Source organism: Merops nubicus, unplaced genomic scaffold, assembly GCF_000691845.1.
Source record: "Merops nubicus isolate BGI_N331 unplaced genomic scaffold, ASM69184v1 scaffold2459, whole genome shotgun sequence".
Lineage (NCBI taxonomy): Eukaryota > Metazoa > Chordata > Aves > Coraciiformes > Meropidae > Merops > Merops nubicus.
The window spans coordinates 8,583-35,970 of NW_008629976.1; the positions used below are offsets into that span (position 1 = coordinate 8,583).

The window sequence follows — 27,388 nt, forward strand, 5'->3', positions numbered from 1 at the left end:
AAGAGGTATTTTACTAGAAGCAGAAAAAGTTTACAGGGATTTTGTCTTACCTGCACACTTTGTCTACCTGACACACTGCTGCCTGAGATTCAAAGAGCAGAGAGCACCAGATCACAAACAGTGCTGTAAAAACGAAGACTAGTATTTCAGTTGTAAAATCATTTTTTTATTGTTACAAATATACATATGAATAAAATCCCTTCAACCTGTAAGTGGGTAGCTGTGAAATTCTCACCCCCTCCCTCAAAAGCTGAAATGTTTTTACAGATGTCAAACTATTTTTCTCGTAGAATTACACATTGAAAGGAAGCTACACAGAACTGAGGAAGGCCTCTAGAAAACACCAATATTAGTAAAATTTCACTTGCCCTCCTTCCAATCGCTGAGCTATATACATTAACGGATGGATGTGGAAGCATACCATGGTTATACGTCACCCAGTCCTTCCCCGTTGTGCTTTCTGGCGGCACACAAACGTAAGCCTTGGAGCTTTATGTACAGTACGAGAACAGGAAGAAAGAAGCTCCCTATGGGAGAATGTAAAAACCATACCCAAGCATTTAATATATATAATCTTTACAAATTATTTTATTAGTGTGCTCTTTTAATATAATTACAATGTGCAATTGCATACCGCAAGAATATATTTATAGGTAAGTCACGTGCAGATTGACACATTTACATTCAGCAGTACAACACATTACCTGCTGTACAGTGTATTAGTGTAAGACAACGTCCAGTTAATTTGCTTTGCTCTCTAGATGCCCTACCGCAGGGCACAATTTGTAGCTGCTTCAGAGAAATTCAAGTAGAATACATGAGAGGACCGCTGGCTTTAGCAAAGGTGTGGAAAGGAACGTCTGCATTGTAGGGAACAGAAATTAAGGGCTGAGTCGATGCCAAGTGAGTGTATGGTAAATCATGATTGGAAGATCAGGTTTTCTGCATGGAAATGTACCTGTGGTGAGAGAGCAGCTGGCTTAGAAGGGCTGTCGATTGCTGCACCCTGATTGTTATAAAAAGCTCTTGCGCTACGAAGCACTTGTACTGACTGCTAAACAAAAATAAAATCTTTATCTGCTTCTTCGCCAGAGTCACTGGACTTGCTTCCCTGATGGCCATCTTTGCTTAAGGACCTCTGCTTCAGCTCCTGGAACTCATGAGTCTGCTGCCCAGGGCTTCTTTTCGCAGCTGTATAAAGCAGAAATAGGTCTTACTAATGATCATAGAGGAGAGAGGAAGAAAAATAATTAAAAAACAATTGCTCATGCACACAGGACATGCTCCTGCTCCCACTGAATTCATTCACACCACTGGGAGCAGCACAGGTCCATTAACTCTTCAACCCAGGAAAAGGTGAGAGAGAAGAGAGAGAGTCTGAGCAAACTTTATTCCATTGTTGGTTGGCAAGCAAGTAAGCTGGAAACATGAAACTCAGTTCTTCACTGTGACACAGGGAGACACAAAAGAAATCGCCTGGAGACCTTCTCAACAGATCACTTCAAAACTAGACCAGCACTGTTGTCTCCCCTGGGCTGGACCTCAGGTGATGCACTCCTGACTGCTGAGGTGGGTATCCTCACTGGGCACCCCTCAGACCAGCAGCACGTGCCCCAGGCAGGCCTGGTTCTCCAGCAAGACACAGCTACATTTTCCCTTTTGAGTCAGCAGCCTCAATCAGGACAGACAATCACCTTGGCATCCAGGTTCCCTGAACTGCTGCCCCCTGCCCCACCTGCACTGCCAGGTATCGACGCACTCCCTGTTCCCTGAGGGAGGGACACCCATGGCTCTGAGCCCCAGTCTGCATCTCTTCCAGCTGAGACCATGGGCTCTGCACCCTGCTGTGCTCAGCAGTGGGGAAAGCAGGAGCACATACCCCATTCCCATGATCTAAGTGCAGACAGTACCCATTTAGGTCCCCTGGCAGTCCGAAAGTCTCAATAAGATCAGGGCTTTCCCTGAACTATAAGCTTCAAAATAAACTGGAAAGAAGTTTGTAAAACCTTGTTAAGATTTCTCATCTGATCTGGTGGTCTACAACTGGTACAGTAACAAGAGAGTTACTATGCACATTGAAGGGGGGGATGTTACACAAGGACTGATAGCTTTAGAAATCTCATACTTCCAATTAAAATAAGCCTTTAAACACACAGTGGTCCTTAAATGTGACTTTACTGCAAGTCATCTCACTGCACTCTCCCAAAATTAAATGTTACACTGATGAGACTTTCTTTGCTCCACCATTTCAGATAAGGACATCTGGCTTTGGTTTGCACTGATCCTGTGCCTGCTCACATCTGTGCCCACCTCCTCAACAGGGCACCAGCAGCCATGGTGGCCAAGAAGCATAACCCTCCTTCCCTGAGTACTGTTCACCCACAGCCTCACTGCCACAAGGTGACAGTGCAGCTCCGTGGCTGTCCCAAATGGTGCCAGGCTGGTTTAGGGTCTGCCAGGAACATGGGAAATGCAGAGAGGAATCCCAAGGGAGCTGATGATGCTGGAGCAGCATCCGTGGGGATGCTCCATGTATCTCTGGGAGGCAGCACGACCCCCCTGGCAGTGCTGGTGTGGGCCAACAGGCTGTAAAACAGGGGACAGAAAACTCTGGCCCATTTCTGCTTGGCACAGATATTGTCCAGTCCTGGATCTCTGCTGTGGTGAAAGCAGAACAGACACATCCAACGCCCGTCATGCGGAGACCCACCTCCACACACAGGGCACATTTGCTACCCAAACAGCTCTCCTGAGTCCAAAATACCCTTTTCCTTATTTGTGCTAGCCAAAATATGGGAGGAAATGAGAGCCAGCAGCTACATGCTCGCTGCATTCTTATCCTGGCTTTGCAAGTTGGGAAAGAAGAGGAAAGGATTTTGAGAAAGGCTTCTAAATCTATTTAGTGGAAATGGAGAGGATTAAGATACTTAAATTCTGTAAAAAAACAAAAGTAAGTTTAGGTATTTCCACCTTCCCAAACACCATGGCTTTTCAAAGAAATGGATGCCTGTAAAATTTTAAGTCGTTCTTGATGCCTTCACCTCCTATATATTACATGGCCTTTGTTTGGTCTCCGTTCACTCTTCAAACAAAACCCAGTCAGCAGTCATTTTAGTTATGGCCTGATAAATCAAGACAGGTAGTTTGCCCCCAAAAGACCTGAAAAATACATCAGGCATTTAAGTCCACATCCTGCAAGCAGGTTTGTACCACAGGAGCTTACCCTTGCCTGCAGGAAACCAGGCACAGGTGACCTCCACAGGTCTGAGGCAGCAGCCTGGCTTTTGAAACTTACTTTATCAGAGAGCTATCTTGGAATGAGCTAAAATACACTCTCTTGATTATGATGGGGAAGGAGAGATTCCAAGCTTGGGTGGGCTAAAAGTTTGATTCTACAATATGAAAGGGAAATCAGTTCATACATTTTTGGGCGAGGATGTTACAAAAGGGATGCACGATGTCTTATAAACAGAAAAACTCTCAGTAAATGTAATTCTACAAGATGTTAAAAAAAAACTCATTAAAGTGCTTCAGAAAAAAAAAACCCATAATGTTAAATTATTGTTTAAATAAACCAGTTAAGAGGTAAAGAAAAGCATGTAAACACGTACCATTTGAGAACAGGAGCTTTTATATTTTAAAGACAGATAGATCAACTGAACATTTTTACAACTGAACGAGCTCACTATACGTCAAAGCTGCTCTTCAGGAAGCATGGCTCAACCATGCAGCACAGTGCTGCGTTTGGGTTCTCTTGGTGTTTTTTTTTTTGTGTATTTATGCAGCTGAAAATCAAAGTACTATGTCAAAATAATCTGATTTACCCGGTTCTCAAATGGATTTGTGAGTGATGTACTGAAACTGGCACTAACAATATTCAGGCTGAAATGTATTTTGAAATGCATCTTGAAAAGGAAAAGTAGGTGGGCAGACAAGGTGGTGGCCAGTCCACCTGCAGTGTACTGGCACTCCGCACAGGTTGTGGAGTCCTCTTCTGCAGAGAGGCTCCAGGTGCTGTATGGAACTGGTCCCTGGTACTGCCATGAAGAAAAAATGCACGCACATCTTAACTGGAAATTTTTTGATGCCATGTAGTTCTCGTGGGACAGAAGGGTGATTAGTATACTGGGAGGTTTTTACCTTCCTCATAGTCCAATAAGAAACCAACACCCTCCTGTGGCTTCTTTGCTATTATTGTTTCTTAACGATTGCTAGTGCCAGTCTCCATGAAAAACGAAACCTTCTAACCAGAAGTTGGCTGTGCCTTCCTCTGCCCAAGCACGTTACCTTCCTCTTCTGCACTGGGAGAATAGTGCCCCGGAGTGGTTTTCACGCTGCCAGATGGCTTGGCACAGTCATGAGCTGTATCTCTTTTTTGACAATCTCCTGTTTGCTCTAGCAGGGAAAAGGATTCATTTATACCCCTGAGCTGTTCTGTAGGCCCACATATGGAAAGTAAGATAAATAATTTCACTTATCCATCTGTTTAATCAATTGTTCAAAGAGTAGTAATCAATATGCCAGATGTTTGCTTAAATTTAGTCCAGAGAATTGCACATGTTGGTAACTACAGCCTGATCTTGCAGGTATGCTGTGTAAAGAGGTGTATTTTGAGGCTGTCCCACAAAGTACAGTTAAACTGATTAACATAAAGCAATTTTATAATCAAGTATCATCTAATTTGCAGCTTTCTTTTGGAGGAAATATAATTTTGTTTACTAACTCAGGCAGATTTGCAGTGATTTACCAGTTGCAGAAATACATTGAGCATGTTAGCCTGAAAGGTGGCAGAAAGCAAGGACAGAGGAAAGAATGAGGAAGGAGAACAGTAACAAATAAAAACCTCAAAAAGAATTAAAAAAAAAAGAAAAAAAAAAGAAACAGAATTTACTCTCTCCCAAACAATTTTATGCAAAGCACAGCAGCTCTGTAAGGATCTGGAAACCCAATTTTAGCCATCCCAAACTATTATTGATAACATTTGTTGCAATGTAGTAGACAAAGCAGCAGCCTCCTGTTTCGTGCAAAAGGTACCAAGCCCTGCCTGGGCACGCAGAGACTCATTGCCTGAGGAGGAGAACTCAGTCACATGCAGTGACCACACAGAAAGGAGGAGAAGAAGAACAGAGCAACAGGCTGGCTGCAAGGAACAAAGCCATGGCTGCTCCACTGGAAATGTGCTGAACCAGAGAGCTGCAGTTCACACTGCTGTGTGTGACCAACACCAATCATCACCTCCATGCAGACCAAAGTAAACCAGAACATACACAACACTAGAGTCCCTTAATTGTCCAGCTACATTATTAATACCAAGGGATTCATCTTACACCTGGTTTGATCACAGGAATAGAGAACACTAACCCATGGGTGGAGGAGATGAGGAGCAGGTGGCCAGATACATTTCATGTGCTCTTTTTTCCTCCAAATGAATAACCCTCTTCCCTTCCAGGTGAAAATAAATCAGGGGACAATGACACATCAAATTCAAGCAGAAGACAGGCACACTGGAACAAGTTATGCCAACACTCCTACCTTCTTGAGAAAATGACCTGACTGAGGGGCTGCTCTGACCATCCTTTTCTTTATCAGAAGGAACTTTCTTCAGCACAGGTGGAAGCAGGGCAACTTTTGGGGAACTGGGGCCAGAGGGAGACTCTGGAGCATCCTCTGTGGAGTAACATGAACAAAAGAGTGAGAAGTTACATTTCTGCTGTAGCTCACAGAAGTGGTGCTGGTATAGCAGGCCAAAACTCAACACAACACGCAAACTAGAAGCAGCTAGAACCTGTCTCAAAAAAACTAAGGATTCAGGAATTCATGTTAAATCAAGAGAACATGTGATGGCCTTCAGTCCAGGTGAAAGAATTTCAATAGCCAAAGCAAAGATCTTAATTTCAGCATTTTTAACGTGTGCTGCCACTGTAGCACAAACAGAAATCTGATGAGAACAACTGAATTTCCGGCAAGACGTTTAGTATGCAAATTGTAAAGCACAGATGAAAATTCTTTTGGATGGATTTATGGAAATATGTGTTCTGTTTATATTTTTATTGTCCAGAAACATAATGAACTGATCAATTTAGATGTCCTGTTTCACAGTTATAAGGCATAAAAATGAACCAGAGAAACAAATTTCATAATTAACCTACAGGACTCTCTATTTCTAGGAACAAATTGCCAGTACATAACATGATAGCATCTGCAAAGATTTTCTAAATGGAAAAAACACTTTGTCCTCTAGACTGTGAGGAAATAGGAAACTTAAATTCAAATCCATAGTGTAAGCCATCTGGATACCTTGTTTCTCTAAAAGGCTGGATATGCATTATGTATGGCAAGTTGACTCTCATCTCTACAGTCCTACAGGAAGATCTTCCAGCCTTAAACTAGACAGTCTTTGTAGGGACAGGAGGGAAGTGCAGCTACTATGGATTACTTAAACTGCTTGTATGTTTGCTTCCCAAGGAGTAAACAGTGGCATATGTATGCAACAGAGGAACTGGAAGGACACATTAGTACTGACAGGAGGAAAAAGGGACTCAGAGCATCACTTGCAGGGCATATTGAGTTCATTCAGCTGCACGCTGGAAATTAACAGGAGTTTATGTCACTGCTGAGGAGACACCACAAAGGAGTCAATCTCTTTAATTTCAGCGCAGGAAAGCGATGACCTTCCAAATGCAACTTGATCTGAACAGATACACCACTTCTTGGACCTTCTCCATGCTTTTGATGTGCCTGTGAGGCCAGTTGCTTTGGGAAGCTCGGTATCAACATATGGATGAGCCCAGTGCTTGGCAAACACAGCTGTGTATTTCCCACCTAAAGCTGTTACGTGCTTTATTGAGGAACCACTTTCAGGCTTTGATAATTCGTGGGTATCAGAGCTATGTTCCTTTGCCCTCACATTACTTACCAAAATTTGCTACCATCAGTTTGGCCACACTGCTGGAAACAACGTCAGGAGCAAGAGGGCAAATAGGATTATTGCTTGGCTGCTTCATCACATTGCCTGGACATGATTAGCCAGAAGGCTGCTACAAGTACTAGGATAGAAGTTAGACTGCAGCAGAGATGGTGCTGCTTTGACTGCCACCTGAGGAGCTGGCCTATTCTGAGTAAATATTAATTACTCTCTGTGTTAAACCCACAGTACGCTCTCTCTGCATGCAGCGGGAGCTGGCAGAAACAGATAGCTCAGGTCTTTCTGATACCTAACATTATGAGGTATCACACTGCCTGTTTTACAGGTTTTACAGATTACTGCATCACTAAATAATCCACAGTTTCCAATTTTATTCATCTTCGTGAGCATCTTACCTGACACCTCTCACTTTTATGACCATTTCTATAAGGTAAATAAGATAAATTTAATAAAGATAAGATAATAAGATAAATTTAAAGCCATCTAAAAGCTGAAGGTGATTTTTGTATTTGAACAACATTCTACCCACTGGAGTGCAAAGACTATTACACATCAAGGGCAGGGAGGCTGTAATATCCCTCTGCCCTCTCATTCTCCATCTTTCTAGGTCAACATGACACCTTTCTACGGTCACAGTGAGTATGGGAAAAGCCTAGAGGTCTGTGAGCTCTTACAGATGGCTGTGCTCACATTTTTCAGTCATTAGCAATTAATAAGCTCTATTTGCCATGGCTACTGCAGGAGTCAGGAGCTAGCATTTAATCCCCCTCAACTGCAGCAGCTGTACTTTGACATCAGCCTAATAAATAGCAGACAGAGAAATGTATGGGAGATCTGCTGAAACATTTCCCACTATTGGAAACCCAGGAAGAAGGTCAGAACAGGACAGAAGTTAATATATTGCCATTCAACTGGCAGTCTTGCAGGATTATAAAGCACAGTAACAACTATTTGCAGTCTAAAGCAATAAGAAAAAAGGCAAAATAAGGAAAAAGCAAGTGAGAGATGGTTGGTTTGTGCACATTATTAAGAACAACAGACATTTGTTTGAGGGGCTAAGAGCAGCCTGCCAGAAAGCCCCAAGGACTTCAGCATTTAGAGCCAGGTGATTGGAGAAAATACAGCTCTTTTTGCCAGTGCTACTACAACGGGGCTTTGCTGCTGAAGTAGCTTTCTATCCTCACCTCTTCTGTGAAGTCAGGCCTACTCAAAACAGCTCTGCCACTGCTGCTATTGCTTCTCCTCAGGCTCTGCTATTGTGCATCTCAAACTAAACCATTTTAATAAGTTTATCTGAATTAGGGCAGAGGGAAGTGGAAAAGAAGGATGGAAGTCAGGCAGAAGTGACTGAAGAACCTGTCCCTCTACATTTAACTTCTGTTCAGGATGTGGCCATGGGTGTCTCCTCCACAGCCCACACAAACACCAGCCAGCTGGGGCTAACCAAAGCCCAGAGGAGCTCCTCACCAGCACGAGAGGCAGAGCGCGGTTTCTGCGGCACCGTGGGCCGTCCCGCCAGGCTGGGCTTTGCTGACTGCGGTGGGGGCTTGGGGCTGGTCGGTGTGTTGGAACAACTTCTGGCCTTTGCACCAGCTTCTGCCTTTGGTTCAGCCTTCAAATTTTTTTCTGTCGATGCTGAGATGGAGTCACACTTATTGGAGGCAAACCGACTCTCTGGAAGGGTCTGCTGGAGTTTAGGCACTAAAATAAATAGACACATAGAATAAGGTTTCCTGCAACACAGAAGGCTTTGTGCACAGATATGATCATGTGGAAAACGTTATTATCATTAGCTCACATAGCACTGCTGCACTGCAGTGTGAGTGTGTAAGAGGACCCTTATCTTGCATTCAAAATCACTGCAAGAAAACCATCTAAACCTGCTCATTCTTACACTTCTAAGCTTCATAATTCAGTTGCCTCAGAGGTAATGGCATCTCCCCCTTTTTACTATATTTGGGGTGATGCCTGGCCAGACTTTATCTTTCCTTCGTATTTCTGGGAGCAGATGGTACAGCCTACCCACTGAGAAAGCAGCAATGGATCAGTGGAAAAGGCAGCCTTTGGCTCTTTTGTGCCTCTACAGACAAAAGCTTGGGTATCCAAGATCAACAGAGAAATCTTGGCCCAGAAAATAAATCCCTAATGTGTGATCAGCAGGCTACATCTTTTTATTTGTTGCTTTTAGCAAGCTCTAGATGAGATTTTGAAACTTAGCTGAGATCAAAGTATTCTTTATATAATATTTTGATTTATCTAGTAAGACTGTATATGGATTATGGTTTCCACACATTAGCAAGTTTATCAACATATTATTTATCCCAAACAAAGACCAGGGTACTTAGAGATAAATCTACACTGACTTCCAAGCAATAAATCAGTCCAATGGAGCTGTGCAGCTTGGTAGAAAGCTGGTTGGACTCTAGGCTGTAAACAAACTGCCTGCCCTGCTTTCCTACTCTGCAGAAGGCTGAAGGCTTGTACAGAGCAGGTATAATTATCACCTTAGAACTTGTAGGTTAGCTTGCAACGTCCAACAATTGTCACATCTTTATTCTCAGAAGAGAATTACAGACTAACTGAAATGCAGACTGGTAGGCTTGGTACTCAGCAAAGCCAAGTATGTGCTCACAGAGGCTGACTTGACCTACCTACCTGTTATTCCCATTCAGAAGTGCTGAGCACAGACATTTCAATGGCAGTGGGAGGGAGGGGAGTGTTGATGTAGTTTGCTGCAAGCCCATCTCCAATATGTTTTTCCAGCTTATGTAGCTGTTTTTCAGCCCAGCTGGAGTTAAACTCTGGCAAACTATAGGGAGTCATGTGGCACATGTATATTTGTGTGAGTGTGTGACAGGGAGTTTGTGTCCTCTTGCATGCCATAGATTTCCATGCTGCAAGCTGAACAGCAGGACACCTTCTCCACCTGCCTGTGTGCATACAGAAGAGCAGGCAACTGCCAGACAGGATGCAAGGAATAAAACCCCTTACACTCCTTCTGCATCACGCTATAGTTTTTCTGCAGCAGCGTGCAGCAATTTTCCATTAACTCTCTTTCTTGCCTTCCTAACCTCAGGCCTGCTAAAATTATTAGAATTCAGTACATTAAATTAAATTAAACCAAAACAAAGACAAACTGTAGTCATAACAGTGAAGAGCAGCCTTGGGAGCTCTCAAGCAAGAGTGGTAAGGAAAGAACTGACAGCTGGAGGCCAAAAGGAAGGGGCATGAACAGTTCAGTGAGGTGGGGGTGAAATGTGTCATATACAGAGACAAGGACTAGAGAAAAACTGGGGTCAGTCACCCCCAGCTACTCTGATGTCCCAAGCAGAGACTAATCTTGCTCCTGACTTCAGTTTGATGATACCTGGAGACAAATACAGTACACAAGGTCCTCCTCAAAAGATAAGCAGCCTTCAAAAGCATTGACTTGCAGAGCTGGACATGCTCTGAATATGCGGGCCTTTAAAACTTGCCTCAGAAAGGTATAAAACTTCAAAAATTAATTTCTGAAGTGCTCAACCAAGAGGGCCACATTTGGATTTTGAATTCAGCCTGTTTTTTCAGCTTTGCTCCTGTATGTTTTGGCAACACTATGGGCCACGCTCGCAGGATACCAACCACCCGCTGAGAAATCAGACCTGGATTTCCTAGTTCAGTCCACTCCTTTCAGTCCAGTGAAAGTGCCTGGCACACACCACCAGAGCTGGATCCCTTCTGAACACTTCACTGGCTAGTCCCACAAGTATGCAGAGACCAGAATTTCATCTTGCCTTGACATGGCTGCATTGTAGGCACTGCCACGTCAGGGCCCAGGCCTGCAGCTCGCCGAGGGCACAGCAGGACAAGGTGCAGAGGGAACTGGTGCTGTAAGACTCCACTTTGTACACAGTGGAGAGGGGTTTTGGGTGTGTGTGCCCTGTCTGTGGGCCTCCACAGCTTTGCAAACAGCCTTGGCTTTGGTCAGCCTGTGTAAATCCTAGGAAGAGCCAGCTGCCATTGCCCATGAGAAGTCTATTCTAACAGCTGAAAGCCAGCATACTCAAGCTGGTAGATGCACAGACTGCTGTACACCTTGCAAATTGGTTGTGTTTAGGTCATCAGACGCATATACAGGAGTTTCACTTGTGTGCAGACATTTTTGCTGGCTCCTGGGCTCAGCTTCAGCTTTGCTGATCCCATTCCAAGTCAGCATCCTTTTGAAGGCACCCCAGGCACATGTACCAAGTACTTTCCTTCCTGTGCAGTGTGGAACACAGGAGTAAAAGCTGAGCCATCAACTCAGCTGACTTCACAAGAAGTGCTGTCCAACACAGGACAAAAAGGGAGCTGGTTTCTAAGCCTCTTCATGTAGCCTAACCTCATATTTTGCTTAAGCAGTTACAGGCACACAATCTGGAAAGGGAAGTGAGATTTTGTGAGGTTAGGTGTTTTGCATTTTCTAGAAAGAGCTTATACCAGGAAACTCAAACCGTACCTGTACCACTTCCATCCAGCCGTTCCGAGCTCATCGCCGTGTCAAAAGACTCTCTGGGAGTTGTGTCATTCCCAAGTTTCTGAAAGAGTGAGAAAAGCTCTCATATTAATATCATATCTGAAATTAATGCAACTCAGTGGTTCTGTTAGGGAAAAAGAGCTCCGATTTGGAAGGCATAAGGCAGAGAAAGCAGTGATGGTAATAATTGTGGGATTCTCTCTCCTCGTTTCTCTTTCATGTCTTGGATGTCCAAGAGGAAATAACTGATTCGTATCTAACAGCTGATTTGTAACTAATGCTGCCACAGGTCTAGCAAAGCTGCAGTCGTGCCCTGCCTCCTGCACAACACATCTCCTCATGTATGAAGTTGAAACTGAAGGTGCTAGCTGGAAACAGTCTTTTCTCCAAAGGTAGCTTCGTATTTAAAAATTTCTTATTTAGGTTTAAAAGTCTTTTTCTGACGATCTAGATGTTGAATATGACTGCTGAAAGGGTCTTATGTGCTTCCACATACAAGAATAACATATACTTGCAAATACAGAAGTAGCAGCATTCACATATTTACAGGATTCTTCTAAAACCAAACAGACCTTACTTACTGAAAGGTGTTTAAAGCTACCCTTGACCAGCACCGCTGGATGCTCAGCACCCCTACAGAAAAGGGGATTCTTGTTTATGTGCTGATACTCTGGCTAAGACTTCTGTTCTTCAAAATAGCTTTCCTAACATCTTAGCCTCAAAATAAAAGGTGCAAAGACATTTGTCATATCATGGCTCTACCCTCAGTGAGCTTGAAACCTGTGTCTTCACCAGGAGAAACTTAGATACGTAGCTGATGTGCTTGTAAAAGAGTCAGCCTCCTTTTACTGTCCTACGGGCTACCAAAACTCAAGCAGAGGGATAAACAGGAGGATAAAAAAAGTGCATAGAGATAAGTGCAGGATATAGTATGACAGTATAAGACTAGACAAAAAAGTGGAGATATTTTTGAAAAGCAGGAATAGACTCTTGCAGGAAGCTTCAATATTGATCTTGATTTGCTGTTTCAAGACAGTGTAGCAAATGACACAGCAAATTATTTACGCTGATGACCATTACATTTGGTTATACACCCACACATGTCATGTTGTGATGGTCAGGACACCACTACTACTGCTCCAACACCAACTCTGCATGACTCAGGCTGGGAACTGACCATCCCACAGCGTTCAGAAACCTCCACTGTGTGCCATGCAGCACAGGCTAAACATGATCCCCTGTACTCAGCACTGGTGAGGCCACACCTCAAGCCCCGGATTCAGTTTTGGGCCCCTCACTACAAGAAAGACTTTGAGGGACTGGAATGTGTCCAGAGAAGGGCAACAAAGCTGGTGAAGGGTCTGGGGAACAAGTCTTACGAGGAGTGGCTGAGAGAACACTGGAGTTGTTTTGCCTGGAGAAAAGGAGGCTCAGGACAGACTTTCTCACTCTCCGCAATTACCTGAAAGGAGGCTGGAGAAAAGTGGGGGTGAGTCTGTTCTCCCAAGTAAAAAGTGACAGGATGAGAGGGAAAAGCCTCAAGCTGAACCAGGGGAGGTTTAGGTTGGATATTAGGAAAAAAGTTTTCCCCAAAAGGGCTGTTAAGCCCTGGAACAGGCTGCCCAGGGCAGTGGTGGAGTCACCATCCTGGACTGATTTTAAAGATGTGTAGATGTGGTGCTGAAAGACATGGTTTAGTGGTGACCTGGCAGTGATGGGTTAATGGCTGGACTTGATGATCTTAAAGGTCTCTTCCAACTAAAATGATTCTGTGATAACCACCCTTTGGAGCTTACAATCTGAAAGACTGGTAGGTGTAGCACAGACAAAAAATTGGACAGTAGGAAATGCAGGAAGGAAAGAATGGTTACAAGTAGCAGGAAGACATACTGATTGAAAAACTGATAGTTAGAATGAGAATAATATTTTTAACATAAATATAAAGGAATGATCTCTAAATATCCACGCTGACCACGTCTCTTTCCCCTGTGGTGGTAATTCAACACAAGCATTTTAAGAGAAGCAGATTTTGGGGAGCAATCCGGAAAACAGGTGGTTGGCCTTACAGATTTACCAATACCTCCATTTTCCTCATGTAATCTCTCAGCTCCCCAAAGCAAGCCCCTCTTCAATACAACAAAGGCTGGAGATGCTGAGTGCCTGGCAGGGCAACGCTACCTGCCAGCCTCCCCACTAAGCACGGGGTGCACTGCAGTAAGGAGGAGTCACCATTAAACTCCCTGCACTGCAAAACTACCCCGGTGCTGATACAACTATCCCCTCTAAAGGATTATATTTCTACAGGTTTTAAGTAGTTTTAAGTTTTTAAGGTTTTCAACTGTATGTAAAAAGAAAGCCTCTTAAGCCAAACAATGAAGTCTTCTAGTTAGAAGCACTCTAGAAATGGCACAACTTGTAGGGCCAGGATGAGAAGCTACGGTGCCCACAGGGACACAAAGTCCCCTCCAAAGCTAGCAGGAACATTATGCTTTGTACCACTGGGTGAGAACTCAATTTTTATTCCCATTTCTTGACTGTCATTGATATTTTGGTTAAATCTTCACCTCTCCACCTCCTAAAGTCACGTATGTCTTTGTAAGACTGTCTTGGCTATATATTTTTAAAGGGAACACCACTCTCAACCTCATGGATTTTTTTTTCCTACCTTGAGGGGGGAAAAAAAAATTGAGAACTGAATTTATAAACAATTTCTTCATAGAACGTGAATTTTCATTAACTTTCACCAAAATACTCATCTTCCTATGTAAACATTGAAAATATATGCATAACACTTAGCTACAGTAAATGTCTTGAGAGCTACATGACAATATGAAAACTAGTTTCACTCTAACTCCTTCCTCTCTCCCTAGTTACGGGACTCCTGGGGAAATATGACCGTGTACAGCCACAAGTGCAGTACTTAAAAATGCAATTAGGATGTTTGCATGCTTGGCTGCCTAAAGTACACACATTACAAACTGCTTATGGTCCCGAGACAACACTACACACTTGCCGCAAAAATTTACTCTGAGAAGCTGTCAGTCATATCAGATAAATGCAGGTGAATTTACCCTGTAGATAAATAATGACCAGGAATTCATGCAAGATTGGGAAATACTGCAGAGCTGGGTGCCATCAAGAGTGAATAACCAGGTTACAGATGATCTTGGTCTGTTTATAGGTCTTGCCCAAGGTGTTTAAAAATTCAAGCTGTAAGCACTAGATGGAGCTATGAGATCTTTCCATGTACGCCTAGAGGCAACACTAATCTGCAAACACTCTACCATTAATGCCAACTCACATGTTGTATACTAAGCAAAAGAAAACAAAAAAATCATTTACCATCTTTCCATCTACTGTGCACCTGCTCATCACTTGTATCTGTAACAAGGCTGTGTTAGGGTATGAATGAAATAGTAAATTCCTTCTGGCTTTGTTTTGACATAATAGAGCTCAGAATACAAGCAGCCATCTGCACCTTAAAGGAAAATACCATTTTCTACCATACTGGAATTCTGTTAAAACTGAAGATGTCAGAGAAGTTGATGTCATACCCATCCTAAACAATGTAACTGCAGTGGGATGCTGTCTTCTGTAGCTCAACCATCATGCATGATTTTCACCTTCATAAATATCACAAATAAAAGTGCAAACCTAAATTTCTCAATATTGCAATCTATGATGAAGAATCCGAAAAATTCTTTTGAACAGCAGTTCAATTTTGTGTGTCTGGGCAACATTAAGAATGCATAACTCCATACCCTGCTGTGTATAGATTCCTAAATTCAGTTTTCTTGTCACTCTTAAAAAAAAAAAAAATCTACTTTGTACAAAGTCTAACAAAAAGAATTAAAATCAATAATATTCTCTTGCTAACTAAACCTGAAAGAAGAGACATGACCTTTCCAATCAGTAAAAAAATGAATGGTGGAAGAACAATACTGGGAAAAGGCAACAACTTTTCTTTTTGATAGATGAAATTCAAGTTTTCAATCAATGCTACGACAGCTCATCAATTGAAGAGAATTTTCCTCTCCCCACTTAAAAAAAATTACACATGATAATTTTCTACCTCAGTCACATCACTCCAAATCTGACTAACTCTAGATGACAAGTGTTAAGAACTTGAAGAGCATCAAGCATTCATAATTCATGCAGTCGTAAAAATTTGTATAATCTGGAGTCACTTGGTATTTTATGGTACAGGCAGAGCATAACACCCTCATTTAAAATCATATGGCATTTTACTTGAAAACTTGGTGGTTTAGAAATCAGTGAGACTATTTATGGGCATGATTTGGCACCAAGGAGAAAGGTGGGAATTGGCCATGTCTTTAGAAAAAACACTTTTATGCTGAGAATCCCTTTAATGAGCCACAGACTACTGTGTTAATTTGAATCCGCTTATCACAGGACTCCAGTCTCTGCTGGAATGGCTCAGACATCATGGCAAGCACTAGAGGACTATGAAGAAAGGGAAGAATGAACTTTGGGTGCTTTGCTCTGTCACAGCAAGACAATTCTGCACTGAGTTAAAGGAAGGGAAGCACAGCAAAGCTGCCACATGAGCTCTGTTGTCAGCTGACACCTCCCACAAGAAGTTACAGGCAATGACGGTGCATCTGAGTGCCCTGCACGTGGAAGAGGAAAGAGGAGTGAAAAAGGTTCATCTTTTAGTAATTTCGGGACCTCCCAACTGCAGCTGGGAGGATGCCCGGGATGGTAATGGGGATGGTTCAATGGGAAATGGACATCAGGCAAAATAGGTTGGCACAAAATGCTTTGGAGCAACACAAGGATATTCCACCCCGTGTGTTTGCAAAGCGGAGCCGGGCTCCTGCCCAGCATCAGCACTTCACAGAGGAGAAAATTAAAGAGAGCAAAAAGAATTTGGGCAGGTAGTTTGGAAGAGATTTATTTTTTAATGTATGCTTATTTTCTCTGAGTGTTAGTATTTGAAATATAGAAATCAAAGGCATAAAAATAATTAGGTGTGGTACAAAAGGACATTAAAAAGCACACAAGAAAAGCATAAGCTGAATAGCTGTAAACAGTGTTTAGAAGCCGGATTTACTTCTCTGCATGGAATATATAACTCAAAACACAGTAAATGTCTCCATCTTTCTTCATCACCTTCCAAAAGAGAAGTGTACCGACAGCAACCACTGCAGTTAACTCTGCCAAACACCCGAGGAGCCCGTCTGCAGGGGCCCAGAAGGGAGGAGGTCTGTCCCAGCTTCACCTTTGGAAAGCACACTTCCATTACATGTGAACAAGCCACACATCAAATAGAGTGGAAACATCTGAGCTCTGCTTACTGGTCACCCTCAAATTACTCTGCAACACATACAAACAATTCTGTGTCCTCTTCTGTGAGTGTGATGACCTGACATCAAGCACAAGAGCTGATGTCACCTCCTCCACAAGAGGGGAGAAAGTGCAGGCTTAAGGGTGCATCTCCTGCTCCATGTGTGCACCCTAGTCCTTGGCCAGGGCATTCCGGTTCAGCCACCACAGCAGAGAGCAATCCTCTTGCAGGATCACCAGAATCCCCAGCGGAAACCAAGAAGGATGTGTTAAACCTCAGCCACCAACTGCTGCAGACCCAACCCACCTCCCCTGAAGACACCTAGCTCCGGCTCATTTTTCCAACAACTCAAGGAAAATCAAATTGTCTTCACCTTCTGAGCAGAGGCTGCTCTCTTCTCCTGCTTGGCTTTCATTTCTGCGAGAAGCCCGCTGCCCATCACCTGCACGCCATACCTCCGGCCTCCTTGGGGGCTCCCTTTGCTGTCACCCCTCTCAGCTTTTGGCCCATCGTCTGGCTGTGCCTCCTCCAGCGAGTCTGGAGTCTTCAGCTCCTCGGACCGCTCTGCACCACCGTTCTGCTCTGCAGGCTTCACCTCCTTCTTGCTTGTGTCCACAGCTGGACTTTTGGCAGCAACCTTGGGCGAGGAGGGCTCCTCTGCCACCATCACAGTCTGGGGACGTTCAGATTTGGAGCCTCTTGATTTGATTAAATTAAGGAAGCCACTCTTCCTTGAGTCCCTTTTCTTCTTCTCGTCACCTGCTTCAGTGGGCTCACTGCTGTCTGAACTTTTAGTTGATGGTCTCCTGATAAAAGACACAAACATTTTAAACTCTTCTCTACTCCACTTCTCCCTCGATTTTAAAAAGTACCAAATGACTTCTCCTGGACAGAACCAAGCTTTTGTATGACCCATGTATTGCCCTAGGCCCAGACATCGTCTGCTTCCTCTAAATCAAGAATAGATAACTAACATTGATCATACTATCTTGAGGATCCCTGCGCTGGCCTTGTGCACGGTACAATGACGAGAAGCAGCCATTGCCTCCGCACTGGGCACTCATCTGCTTCCAACACCAGACAGCTCTGTCCACGCTCTCTATGCATGTACTAGGTGTGCGTGGCAAGGTTTTGGCAGCAGTGATCTACAGAGGTGGCTTCTGTGAGAAGCTGCTAGAAGGCTCCCCTGTGTCTGACAGAGCCAACGCCAGCCAGCTCCAAGATGGAGCCACTACCGACCAAGGCCAAAGCCATTATTACTGGTGGTAGTGCCTCTGGGATAACTTATTTAAGAAGGGAAAAAAACTGCTGTGCAACAACAGCAGCAGAGAGAGGGATGAGATGCCCAGGGAAGCTGTGGATGCCCCCTCCCTGGAAGTGTTCAAGGCCAGGCTGGATGAATTTTTGAGCAATGTGGTCTAGTGGAAGGTGTCCCTGCCCATGGCAGGGGGGTTGGAACTAGATGATCTTTAAGGTCCCTTCCAACCCAAACCATTCTATGGTTCTAATATGTGAGAGAAATAACTCTGCAGACACCATTTCTAGTTAGTTTCTATTTCTCATTATCCTACTCTGATTTGACTGGTAATACATTAATTTTCCTGAGCTGAGTCTGCTTTGCCCATGATGGTAATTGCTGAACCATCTCCTTGTCCTTATCTTAACTCATGAGCCTTTTGTTTTACTCTCTTTCCCCTCACCAGGTGAGGAGGGGAGTGACAGAGCAGCTTTGGTGGGCACCTGGTGTCCAGCCAGGGTCAACCCACTACAACATAGAGTTTCCCTCTTCTGTTTCCAGAGTGTGCTACCTCTGGTTTGTATCTGCCCATTAGTAAAAGGAGAATAACTGATCCAGGATCATGATTCACACAGCTTTGGGGGACCTTGTCCCTTAAGGGCTCTGCTTGAGTTAGGAACTAGTTGTCCCAGCCAACTTCTCTCAGCAAGGAAAACAGGAAGGTCATCTTTGTAGTGCAGATGCTCATCCTCAAAAAACACCAAAACAAACAAAAAATAGCCCCAAAACAACCCACTTGCCAGTTAGATTCTCTATAGACATCTTATAAGCAGAATATTCACAGCTGAAGGGAAAGCTGGGCACTAACACATCTGCATAAGGGCATCCTAACATGAGAGAGCCACTGGTGCAGCAAATGGAGCAAGGATCCTTAGCAATGAACATGGCCAGAGAGGGGCATAGAGGGACAGTGCACGTTCATGGGGACATCTGAAAGGAGCAGCTGGCAGGCACCCAAGGGAAGCACAGGGGGATGCAGCAGTCTGTGAGCACCCTGAACTGAACCTGCCTCATCCATTTTTCAAAGCTACTGTAGTTTTATCACCACACATAGTATACAACAGGGCTTCCCATGTCACTACAGATAGCTGTAACTCACAGTGACTTGAAAACACTTGTTTGTCCTGCCACAGCTATCTCCCAGTGAACACTTCCCATTTGCTTCAATGGGTGTCACACACAGCACAGAGGGGTCATTCCAAGCTGTCTGGAAATCACCCCTTCTCATTTATTTGTCTGTGTGTCTCTGTGTGTATGTGCATGGACATGTACAAATGCAGAACAGCCACGATGCACAGTTCTGTACATCTACAACCAGCTACAAAGCAACTGGAGAAGCTGTACAGCCCTTATACAAAGCTGAAGGGTATGTATTTCAGATCAATGTATTGCCTAAATCTGGGATATTATAAATTGGTCAAACCTGTCTTTAAAGTTTTTCTAAACCAACACAAATCTACTGTCATCTATCAAAACACTATGCCCAGCAGCAGTCCTGCTAGTCCTGCTAGGCTGAGGCACTTGTGTGTACTACTAGCACTGGAAAGGAGATCCTCAACCAATACACAGCTCTGCCTCAGTTCTAATGAGCTCCAGTGCAGGGTAAAATGAAGTCAACTGAATTATAAAAACACACACAAGTCAACAATGCCCCTCAAGCCCTCTCTCAATATCAAAACAATTTATTTCCAAGTAGTCATTTTTAACAGAGGATAACTGAATTCACAATGTCCCAGCTACTAAGGTATTTTCTGACTTGGACAACAGCAACCTGGGATATTGGGAACAGAAGTCGAATATCACTTAGAAGTGCTACTTGTCCACCTATCAGGATGTATTTTGTTTTTGTTCAATTTAAAAAAAAAAAAAAAAAAGTGCTTACTTTGAATCCATTTTTGTCACTTTCTTAGTGAAAAATTCATCCACGCCTTCATCCACTCTTCCCATGAGGCCATTCTGATCCCCTTCTGGAGGCATTCCAGCAGACACCTGACAGAAGAAAAAAAACTCTCTCTGGTTTATAATAATCTAAGCCTATTTGTTTCAATGATAATAATTAAAAGTTAAGACATCATAAAAAAAAAAATTGTGTGTGCCATCCAAACCTCTGCTCAGACAACAGAATCATCAGTGGAATTCCCCCTTTAGTCAGGCCAGCTGATGCATTACATCAAACACAAAGTAACCCAGAACACCAGGGACACATCTGATACTGCAGTGCATGAGGCCAAGAATCAAATGCCTTGGGGTTGTGAGAGTGGAGCACTAGGTCAGTTAGAAAAGAAGAAAGAGCAGTGAAGGACAAATGAAATCCTGATCAGCTGGTGACCTGAAGACAAAGTATTTTCAACAGCTGGTTGTTTCCCTAGTCAGAGAAAAACATCTGCTCTGGGTTCTGGATGTAGAGATTTAGAAACAGAGCTCCAGGAGGCTATCAGAGCCTTTTACAATTCATGCAGTCCAGCCCTTCCAAAAGCAGAGACTAAAGACAGAATCGGGGGGTTCACTTCAGGAACTGAACAGAGACTTTCACCGAGTGTCTAAGAAAACCTGCTCCCTGTCTTTGGTTTCAATGTGGGGGACTGGAGGCACCTAAACCAATCTGACTTAGAACACCTGCCAATCACAGAAGCCCTGTGAAGATTAACTGGTGACTCTTAAGCCATCTGGGAGAATTTCTTGTGTGCTGTAGCTCCCATATGTGGCTTTGATGTGGAAGAACCCTATTAACAGTAGAGAGACTTCCTTCAATTTAAACACCTTATGGAAACCTTTTCATTGATTACCAAGGACTCCACAAGACCAAATCCAGTTGTATTCTTGGTAGTACTAATGACTGGTCAGCCACAAAATAGCAGCATTTTTAATTTGAAACATTTATATCAAGGAATCTCCTAGTTGCCACAGTAACTCAGAGTAATCCCGGTTTCTCTTCTCAGTTGGAATACCCACTCTTTCTATGCCACTAAAAAGAAAACAGAAATCCTCTTAAAAGCTGCTGTTAACATCAAGCCCAGCCTCACTAAGCCAGGACAGTGGATTGCATGTGAACTAATGTTTAGATACGTCCGTGAAACTTTTTACTTTCCATGGCTGAACCTTGTTAGAAGCCTAGCATTTACTTTGTTATCAAAGATGATAGTTAATATTTTATTGACATCTCCTGTAGCAAGCAACCTAACACCAATCTGAAAAGAGCCCACCTGGCAATGATTGCTTTGCTGCCAAGCTGCTATTTTCTGTAAAAAAAAAAACAGGTTTGTTCTAAGAAGCACAATGAATTCTCAGACTTCCAACTCTACTGCCTTTGGGGTTTTCTGGAGAGAACCTGCTCAGCTGGAACATGTAACACTAGGGCAGCAATGCATATACTAACATCTGGGTTGGTCACACCAGTGCTGGTTGTCTCAATGTAAATATTTACCTTCTCAGTCTAGAAAACAGTTGACACTGATATTGCAACCAAAATGGGTCAACCAAAAATGTCTGATGTGCTTCAACAGAAATCAGAAGCTATTTAATATTGATACTGGAACCCTTCAGACAGTAGAAACAAACATGTAAGTATCAAAGGCAAGTGCATCTGAAGGGGAAGTAATACAAGAATCAAATGATCTACAGCAAATTAAAAGATCTGCCTCAAAAAAGAAAACAGTTTGCACCTGAAAAAGCAGCAAGTTCCTAAGAATGTACTAAAGAGGTAGACAAATGTTGGCAGCCTAATAGGGTCCTCAAGGCACAAGATCTTGTTATAAATGTTGATTGTTGTGCCTTTTATTGATCAACATTAATGTAGGTTCTGTTTTATTTTGTTTTATGCTCCTATTGCAAAAACAAAACAAAACATTAACTTTTTATTAGTCAATTTAAAAAAAAATTAGCCTAAGTTTAGAAGGGAGCCTCCAATATTTTTTTATTAAGGAAAAAACAGGCTTGGAAGCAGAAATAAACAAGATGAATCACAATCTTTTCTCATACATTAGAGGTTCACTTCTTTGCTGAAATAAATCTTCACACATGACTGAAGAACTCATGACTTCAAGACCTCACAAAAACCTAAATGATAAACAACTCTTTCATTGTATTGCTTCAAAGCTACTTGGGGGTGGGTGCTGACGAAGTTTTATTTTTTTCCCCTTTCTCTTTTTTGTCCTATCTGAACACTCACTTCAGTAAAAACCTCTAACAAAACTATAAATCTTGCTTCTGTCTGCCCACCCACCCCACGTTAAAGTTTACATTTTACCCTTTTTTTCCAAAATTTTTCTTTTTTTCCTTAAATTTTTCAGGTTACAGAGAACAAACTTTCCAGCAAAACCAGAGAAGTAAAGCTATGATCATCTGAGACCCTTTAAATTACTAAATGGAAATAATGGAAACAGCAAACAACCCAAGAGACCTGCTGTCAGCAGTAGAAAAGGTCAAGATTTTGTCTTTTATGTTTCAGGTGCTTTTTCCAACCACTGCTTTCTGTACTCTCAAAGTGGCAAAACCAGCGAAAAAAAATCTATTCTGCAAACAATGCCACAGTCCACTTATGACTCTGGCTTTCAAAATTGAGACATTTTATTTTCAGAAGCATCAAAGTAAACATCTTAAGTCTTTCAAAAATTTGTTTAGACTTGTTAAGAGGTCAAAACTAGTAAGGAATTAAATGGTTCATAAAACCAAGACAGGGACAAATGAGTTTAAGTAAAAATGTTCCTTTCAATTTCTGCAACTAACCCCTAACTCCCTAATTAATTCAATTTGGGTGAGCATTCCTACAAGGCTGCACTATCATGGGAAGTAACACTTCTCTACCAGAGGTAAGCTCCTTGTTTCTGCTGAGAAGAGATATTGTACATCCTAGTTCCATGCCTGGTAGCAAAGCACCTGCCCTTCCTTGCCCCCACTCCTTCCACAGCCCTGTGCAGATGGTGCAGGATGTGCTGAGCATGTTTGGAAGACAGGCAAGTTTAGCAACTGGGAAAGCATGTGCTCTGCAGAACTGGAACTGCAGGAAGTAAACAGAGATGGATTTTCACTACAACGCAGAAACCAGTCGGTCCCTCTGCTACCTCTACCCTTCCCTGTCAAGTGCAAGGGATTGGGAAGTTGGCTTCAATATCCCTTCTGCTTGAAGGTTTCTCCATTTCCAAGTGGTGGGAAAAGAACTCTACTCCCTGATACGATCTTTCTCAGTATTAGTGGAATTTTCCAGGGTCCTCTCTGCTGCAATCCCCAGGCAGCAGAAGAGGCCACAGACACTCGTTACTAGGCAGCATATCGCAGAGAAGCAATGGCTGCCCCTTGATAAGGGTTACTTATCACATCAGCTGTGCTCTGTTGCCATAAGCTAGCTCTGTAACTCTTCCAGATCTGTCCTGACATACCCTGAGGACATACCATCACAGAAATACATCTTTATGGCTATGGCATGCCAAGGAAACGGGACTGTGGGAACTCCACACACTTATACTTGGGTTGACACCAATGCCTTTTGTAGGCAGACAGTGCTCTTCTGTTTTGCTTTTCTAAGGCAGGCTCCAGCATGCAAAGCAGATCTGTGACTATGCAGATTTCCTGGCCCAAACACCATCTTTAGTTAAGGAGCTGCGGGAAGCTGGGTGTCAGAGAGTAGCTTCCCTGAGACCTGGTAGGAATAGGAATTCATGCCAAGTTACCACATCTTAATGTAGGCAGAAAAAAAAGGATTAAGACTTAATAAACACTTGCAGTATAACTGAAAAGTCTCATGATATTTTGTGCATTTCCTGTGAAACCTCCAAGTACTTCAGAAATTGCTTCCATGAAAAAACAAAGGCAAATTAAAAAAGGATAAAACATATTCTATTTTCAGCCTGTGTCAAACAAGACAAAAGGCTTGTAATAAGGATTGCACACTGAAAGACATAAATACCAGAAGAAAAATTAAGTAGTTGCTTATGGCTTTTAAATTTCAACAGTTGTCCTCATTACATTGCAAGACCTGACTCACAGCAAAAAGCAATCAACAGATGACATTGCCAGCAATATTTTAATGTGGACTCACTGCTGCTTGGCTAGGCTGCTGCTTTTTATTTCTTTTGGGCCTTAATTTTGTAAAGTGTTCCAGTTTTCTTCCTTCTTCTGATGGCAGCTCTGAAATGAATCCAGAAGTTCGTTTGTCTGGCCTGCTGGAAGGAAATGGTGGGTCTTCTATATGGATAGGTACTTCTTCCAGTGCTTTATCTAGATCAAATTCCATCTCTAAGAGAAATCAAAACTTTCTAATTAGACTTAACATGCTATTTAAAACAAAAGACAACGCCATTCTTCTATTTTTTTGTGGCAAATAACAACACATTTAGAGAACTGAGCCCCAACAAGTTTGTGAGCAGACAGAGCATTGTGAGTAAAAATTTACTACAAAATATTTACACTAGCACAGTCACAAAACAAAGCAACCGGTGTGGGCCTCAAACACAATCCAAAGGGAAGAAGAGTCACCTGTGCTTTTCAGCCAAAAACTACCTAGAAGAATCTCAGGCAAGCAAAGAAGCAAAAAGGTTTCAAGAAATTCTCACTTACCAAAAGCTCTGGACACTGGCCGGAGCATTCTACTGTGGATGCTTTTCCTTTTTGATTTAGGAGTCATCTACCAACATAAAACAAAACAAAAACTACTTTAGCAGATGGAAGAAATGTCAGAGAACACCTTTTCCTTTCCATTCAACAAATCAGTTCTTCTACGTATCATGTCAAGATCAGGTTTAACACCAGGAGGGAATGTTTTTTTTTTCCTCCCCTTCTGAAACATTCAGAACTTGTTCTAAGTTGACATTTTTGTTCAACTGACTTTGAACAGAACCTGGGAGGTAGTTTGTTCTTCCCATTAAAATCCTAGGCTGTACACAGGATGATTATTTTAATTGTCCAGGCATTAACTCATTGACCCCCACCTGTAAAACAAGTGAACTATTATAACCTCACCTCTGCATTCGAGATCCGTAGGCACTGAAAACTTAATTACTGCATCCAGTACTGCACAGTTAATGACAATACCAGAGACTCTTCTCCCTTGTTCTGGCTTTTATTTTTGATACAAAATGCAATTCCTCAGTTCATTTGTTAGTGACACGCTACTGGGAATGACTAAAATTCAGGTATCTATGCCTCTGGACAGCACCACACAGCTCGCCAAACTTCCCTAGGAAAATGCAGTCTTGGAGCACACAGCCCTTCTTCAAAATGCAAGAAACCATGGCAGTGTCAGCAATATCTCCAGCAAACACCTGACTGCCGAGGACTTCAGATACCCTGAGGATAGGTGGAAAGTTACCCTGGCAGTGTAGTTACTGAAAAGTTATGCACTATTATTCTTCTTATCTTCACATTCCCAGAAAAAAAAAAAAAAGCAGTATGTTGCCTTACGAGCACAAGCACCCAGACTTGAGACCTGAGTTTGTTATTTTTGGAAGAAAGTTGCCCTTATTTTCTTGCCTGAACTCTTCCAAGAGTTTGCATGGCAAGAAAGGTTGTTTTGCTACAGGAAAAGCACACAGCACCAAGTTCTTAACACAGCTCAGCATTTTAAGGTTTTTAAACAAAAAGCTGACCTGCAGGTTTTCTAAAGAGTTTATTAAAAATGACTCAGCTCCTGCAAATATGGGCTCTTTTTGTGGTAGAATGGTTCATGCCAGCTTCAGTGACATCCATTACTTCCAATTTACTTGCTAGCATGGAAGCCTAATGGCTTCAAATCTGGAGTGTCACTCAGGAAGCTGTTATAGCTCACAACTCATTAACAGAATCATTAATCAAGTTTTGTAGTATCCATTTTATATGAGCCAGAAAAGATACAGTTGGCATTGACATTTCAGACAGAACATGAATTGTTTGAAGTAAACACTTGCTAGTTTTTATGTATGGAAAGGTCAGTGCATCAACTTACATGTACTGAATTCATGTTCCCATATAAAATAAATCAGGAGGATTATTATGCCACTGTTCACATGCTCAGGGTTATGACAGATTTTTTGGAACAGGCAAGTTTTTACTCATCTTCTCAAGATCAGAAAAGGACTTGCAGACTACACAGTGGGCAGTGATAGCACTGTCTGGGCAACAGAGCTCTGGTTTTATTGCCATGCACATCACTGGGGGAAAAAGGCTACCTTCAACTATTGCAGGTTTCCACTTCCACATTTGACAAGCATCAGTAAATGATAAAATAGTTTCAAGAGCAGCTGGGAAATAGCTTGCCACCTGAGCAGGCTTCCCCTGAAACTAATGAGCAGGGGAAGAGTTACTGCATCAAAAGGTCAGAACTTACTTTCAGAGCTACCAATAAATTAAATGCAACAGATTAGACAGCAAGTAGCTGGAGAGATGCTGAACTTTTTCAGCCACAATTGCAGTGGATTATGCAATGAGTAGACAGCTGGGCAGCCTCTAAACTGCACACCTCAACAGCTGCTGGTCCATCACCCAAACCTGAACAACCAAAGCCATCCTCAGCTCATGTAAGGAGGAGCTGAAGCAGCTCAGCACTTGAGGGGCAGCAACCAGGAGCCACTGTCAGCAGTCCCCGAGTTTTATTTCCAGCCACAGCCCATTTCTCTTGTTAATGTACATTTTCATGCATTTTGGTCTGCTTGCCACTTTTTTTGGTGATGCGACTGGAAATTATAGCTTGTAGATAAAGCAGCAGCCCATGCACTAAAGATCAGAAAGAAAATCAAGCCCCACGGCTGATGGGACACCTCTGATTGCTCAGTAACTTCACAGCCATGGCCAGTGTTCAGAGTGCTCCTGGATGAACACAGTCAAGCTGAGAGCTCTGTCAACCCAGGGCACCAATGCAAAACAGCACGGGGCAAGTTCTGAGGTTCCTGTGCAGGGACTTAACCTGCCAAGACACCCTTGACAGCCAGGAACAGCATGATTTCATCTTGCTTCCCAGACAAGGAAATGTCCCCAGATGACCCTGCAGAGCTTGTGCTGATGACCATAAGCCAGTCCCTGGATCACTGCTATAACTTACTGTCAGCTTGGCATGATCCATCAGCAGCTCAGTTGCTGGGGATAAAGGCAGAGGGATAGAGATGCCTCCCATTTGCTTTAACAGCACAAGTAACAGCTACACACACACTTGCATTCGAAAACCTTCTGTTTTCTAGCCTGTTTGGGAAGTGCACAGATGAAAGGCTTCTTGCCAAGTGAACTTTCTAGATCACACACAGAGTAAAATGGGTCAAAGCATTAATTTAAATAGGCCAGTGTGCTCTTTTTACAAAATATTAGACTTAATCTCAGCTTAATATCTGAGCCACCATGCAGTATGCTACAGCAGCAGGGCACATGTCATACCAGAGGAGATATCCAAACTCCTAGGGAAAG

General features: G+C 42.9%; 1 protein-coding gene across 1 annotated transcript in view; it reads right to left on the bottom strand.

Annotated features, from left to right (window-relative positions):
* Window positions 1–142: 142 nt before the first annotated feature.
* LRRC16A (leucine rich repeat containing 16A) overlaps window positions 143–27,388 on the bottom strand; it is a gene marked incomplete at its 5' end in the record, with an annotated part of 110,808 nt that continues 83,562 nt past the window's right edge. Inside the window, 8 exons of the mRNA XM_008947093.1 lie at window positions 143–1,191; window positions 5,533–5,667; window positions 8,393–8,626; window positions 11,403–11,481; window positions 17,102–17,534; window positions 19,908–20,014; window positions 24,060–24,256; window positions 24,578–24,644. Of these exons, the coding sequence (XP_008945341.1) occupies window positions 1,055–1,191; window positions 5,533–5,667; window positions 8,393–8,626; window positions 11,403–11,481; window positions 17,102–17,534; window positions 19,908–20,014; window positions 24,060–24,256; window positions 24,578–24,644 (1,389 nt within the window). The remainder of the gene's footprint in view (window positions 1,192–5,532; window positions 5,668–8,392; window positions 8,627–11,402; window positions 11,482–17,101; window positions 17,535–19,907; window positions 20,015–24,059; window positions 24,257–24,577; window positions 24,645–27,388) is intronic.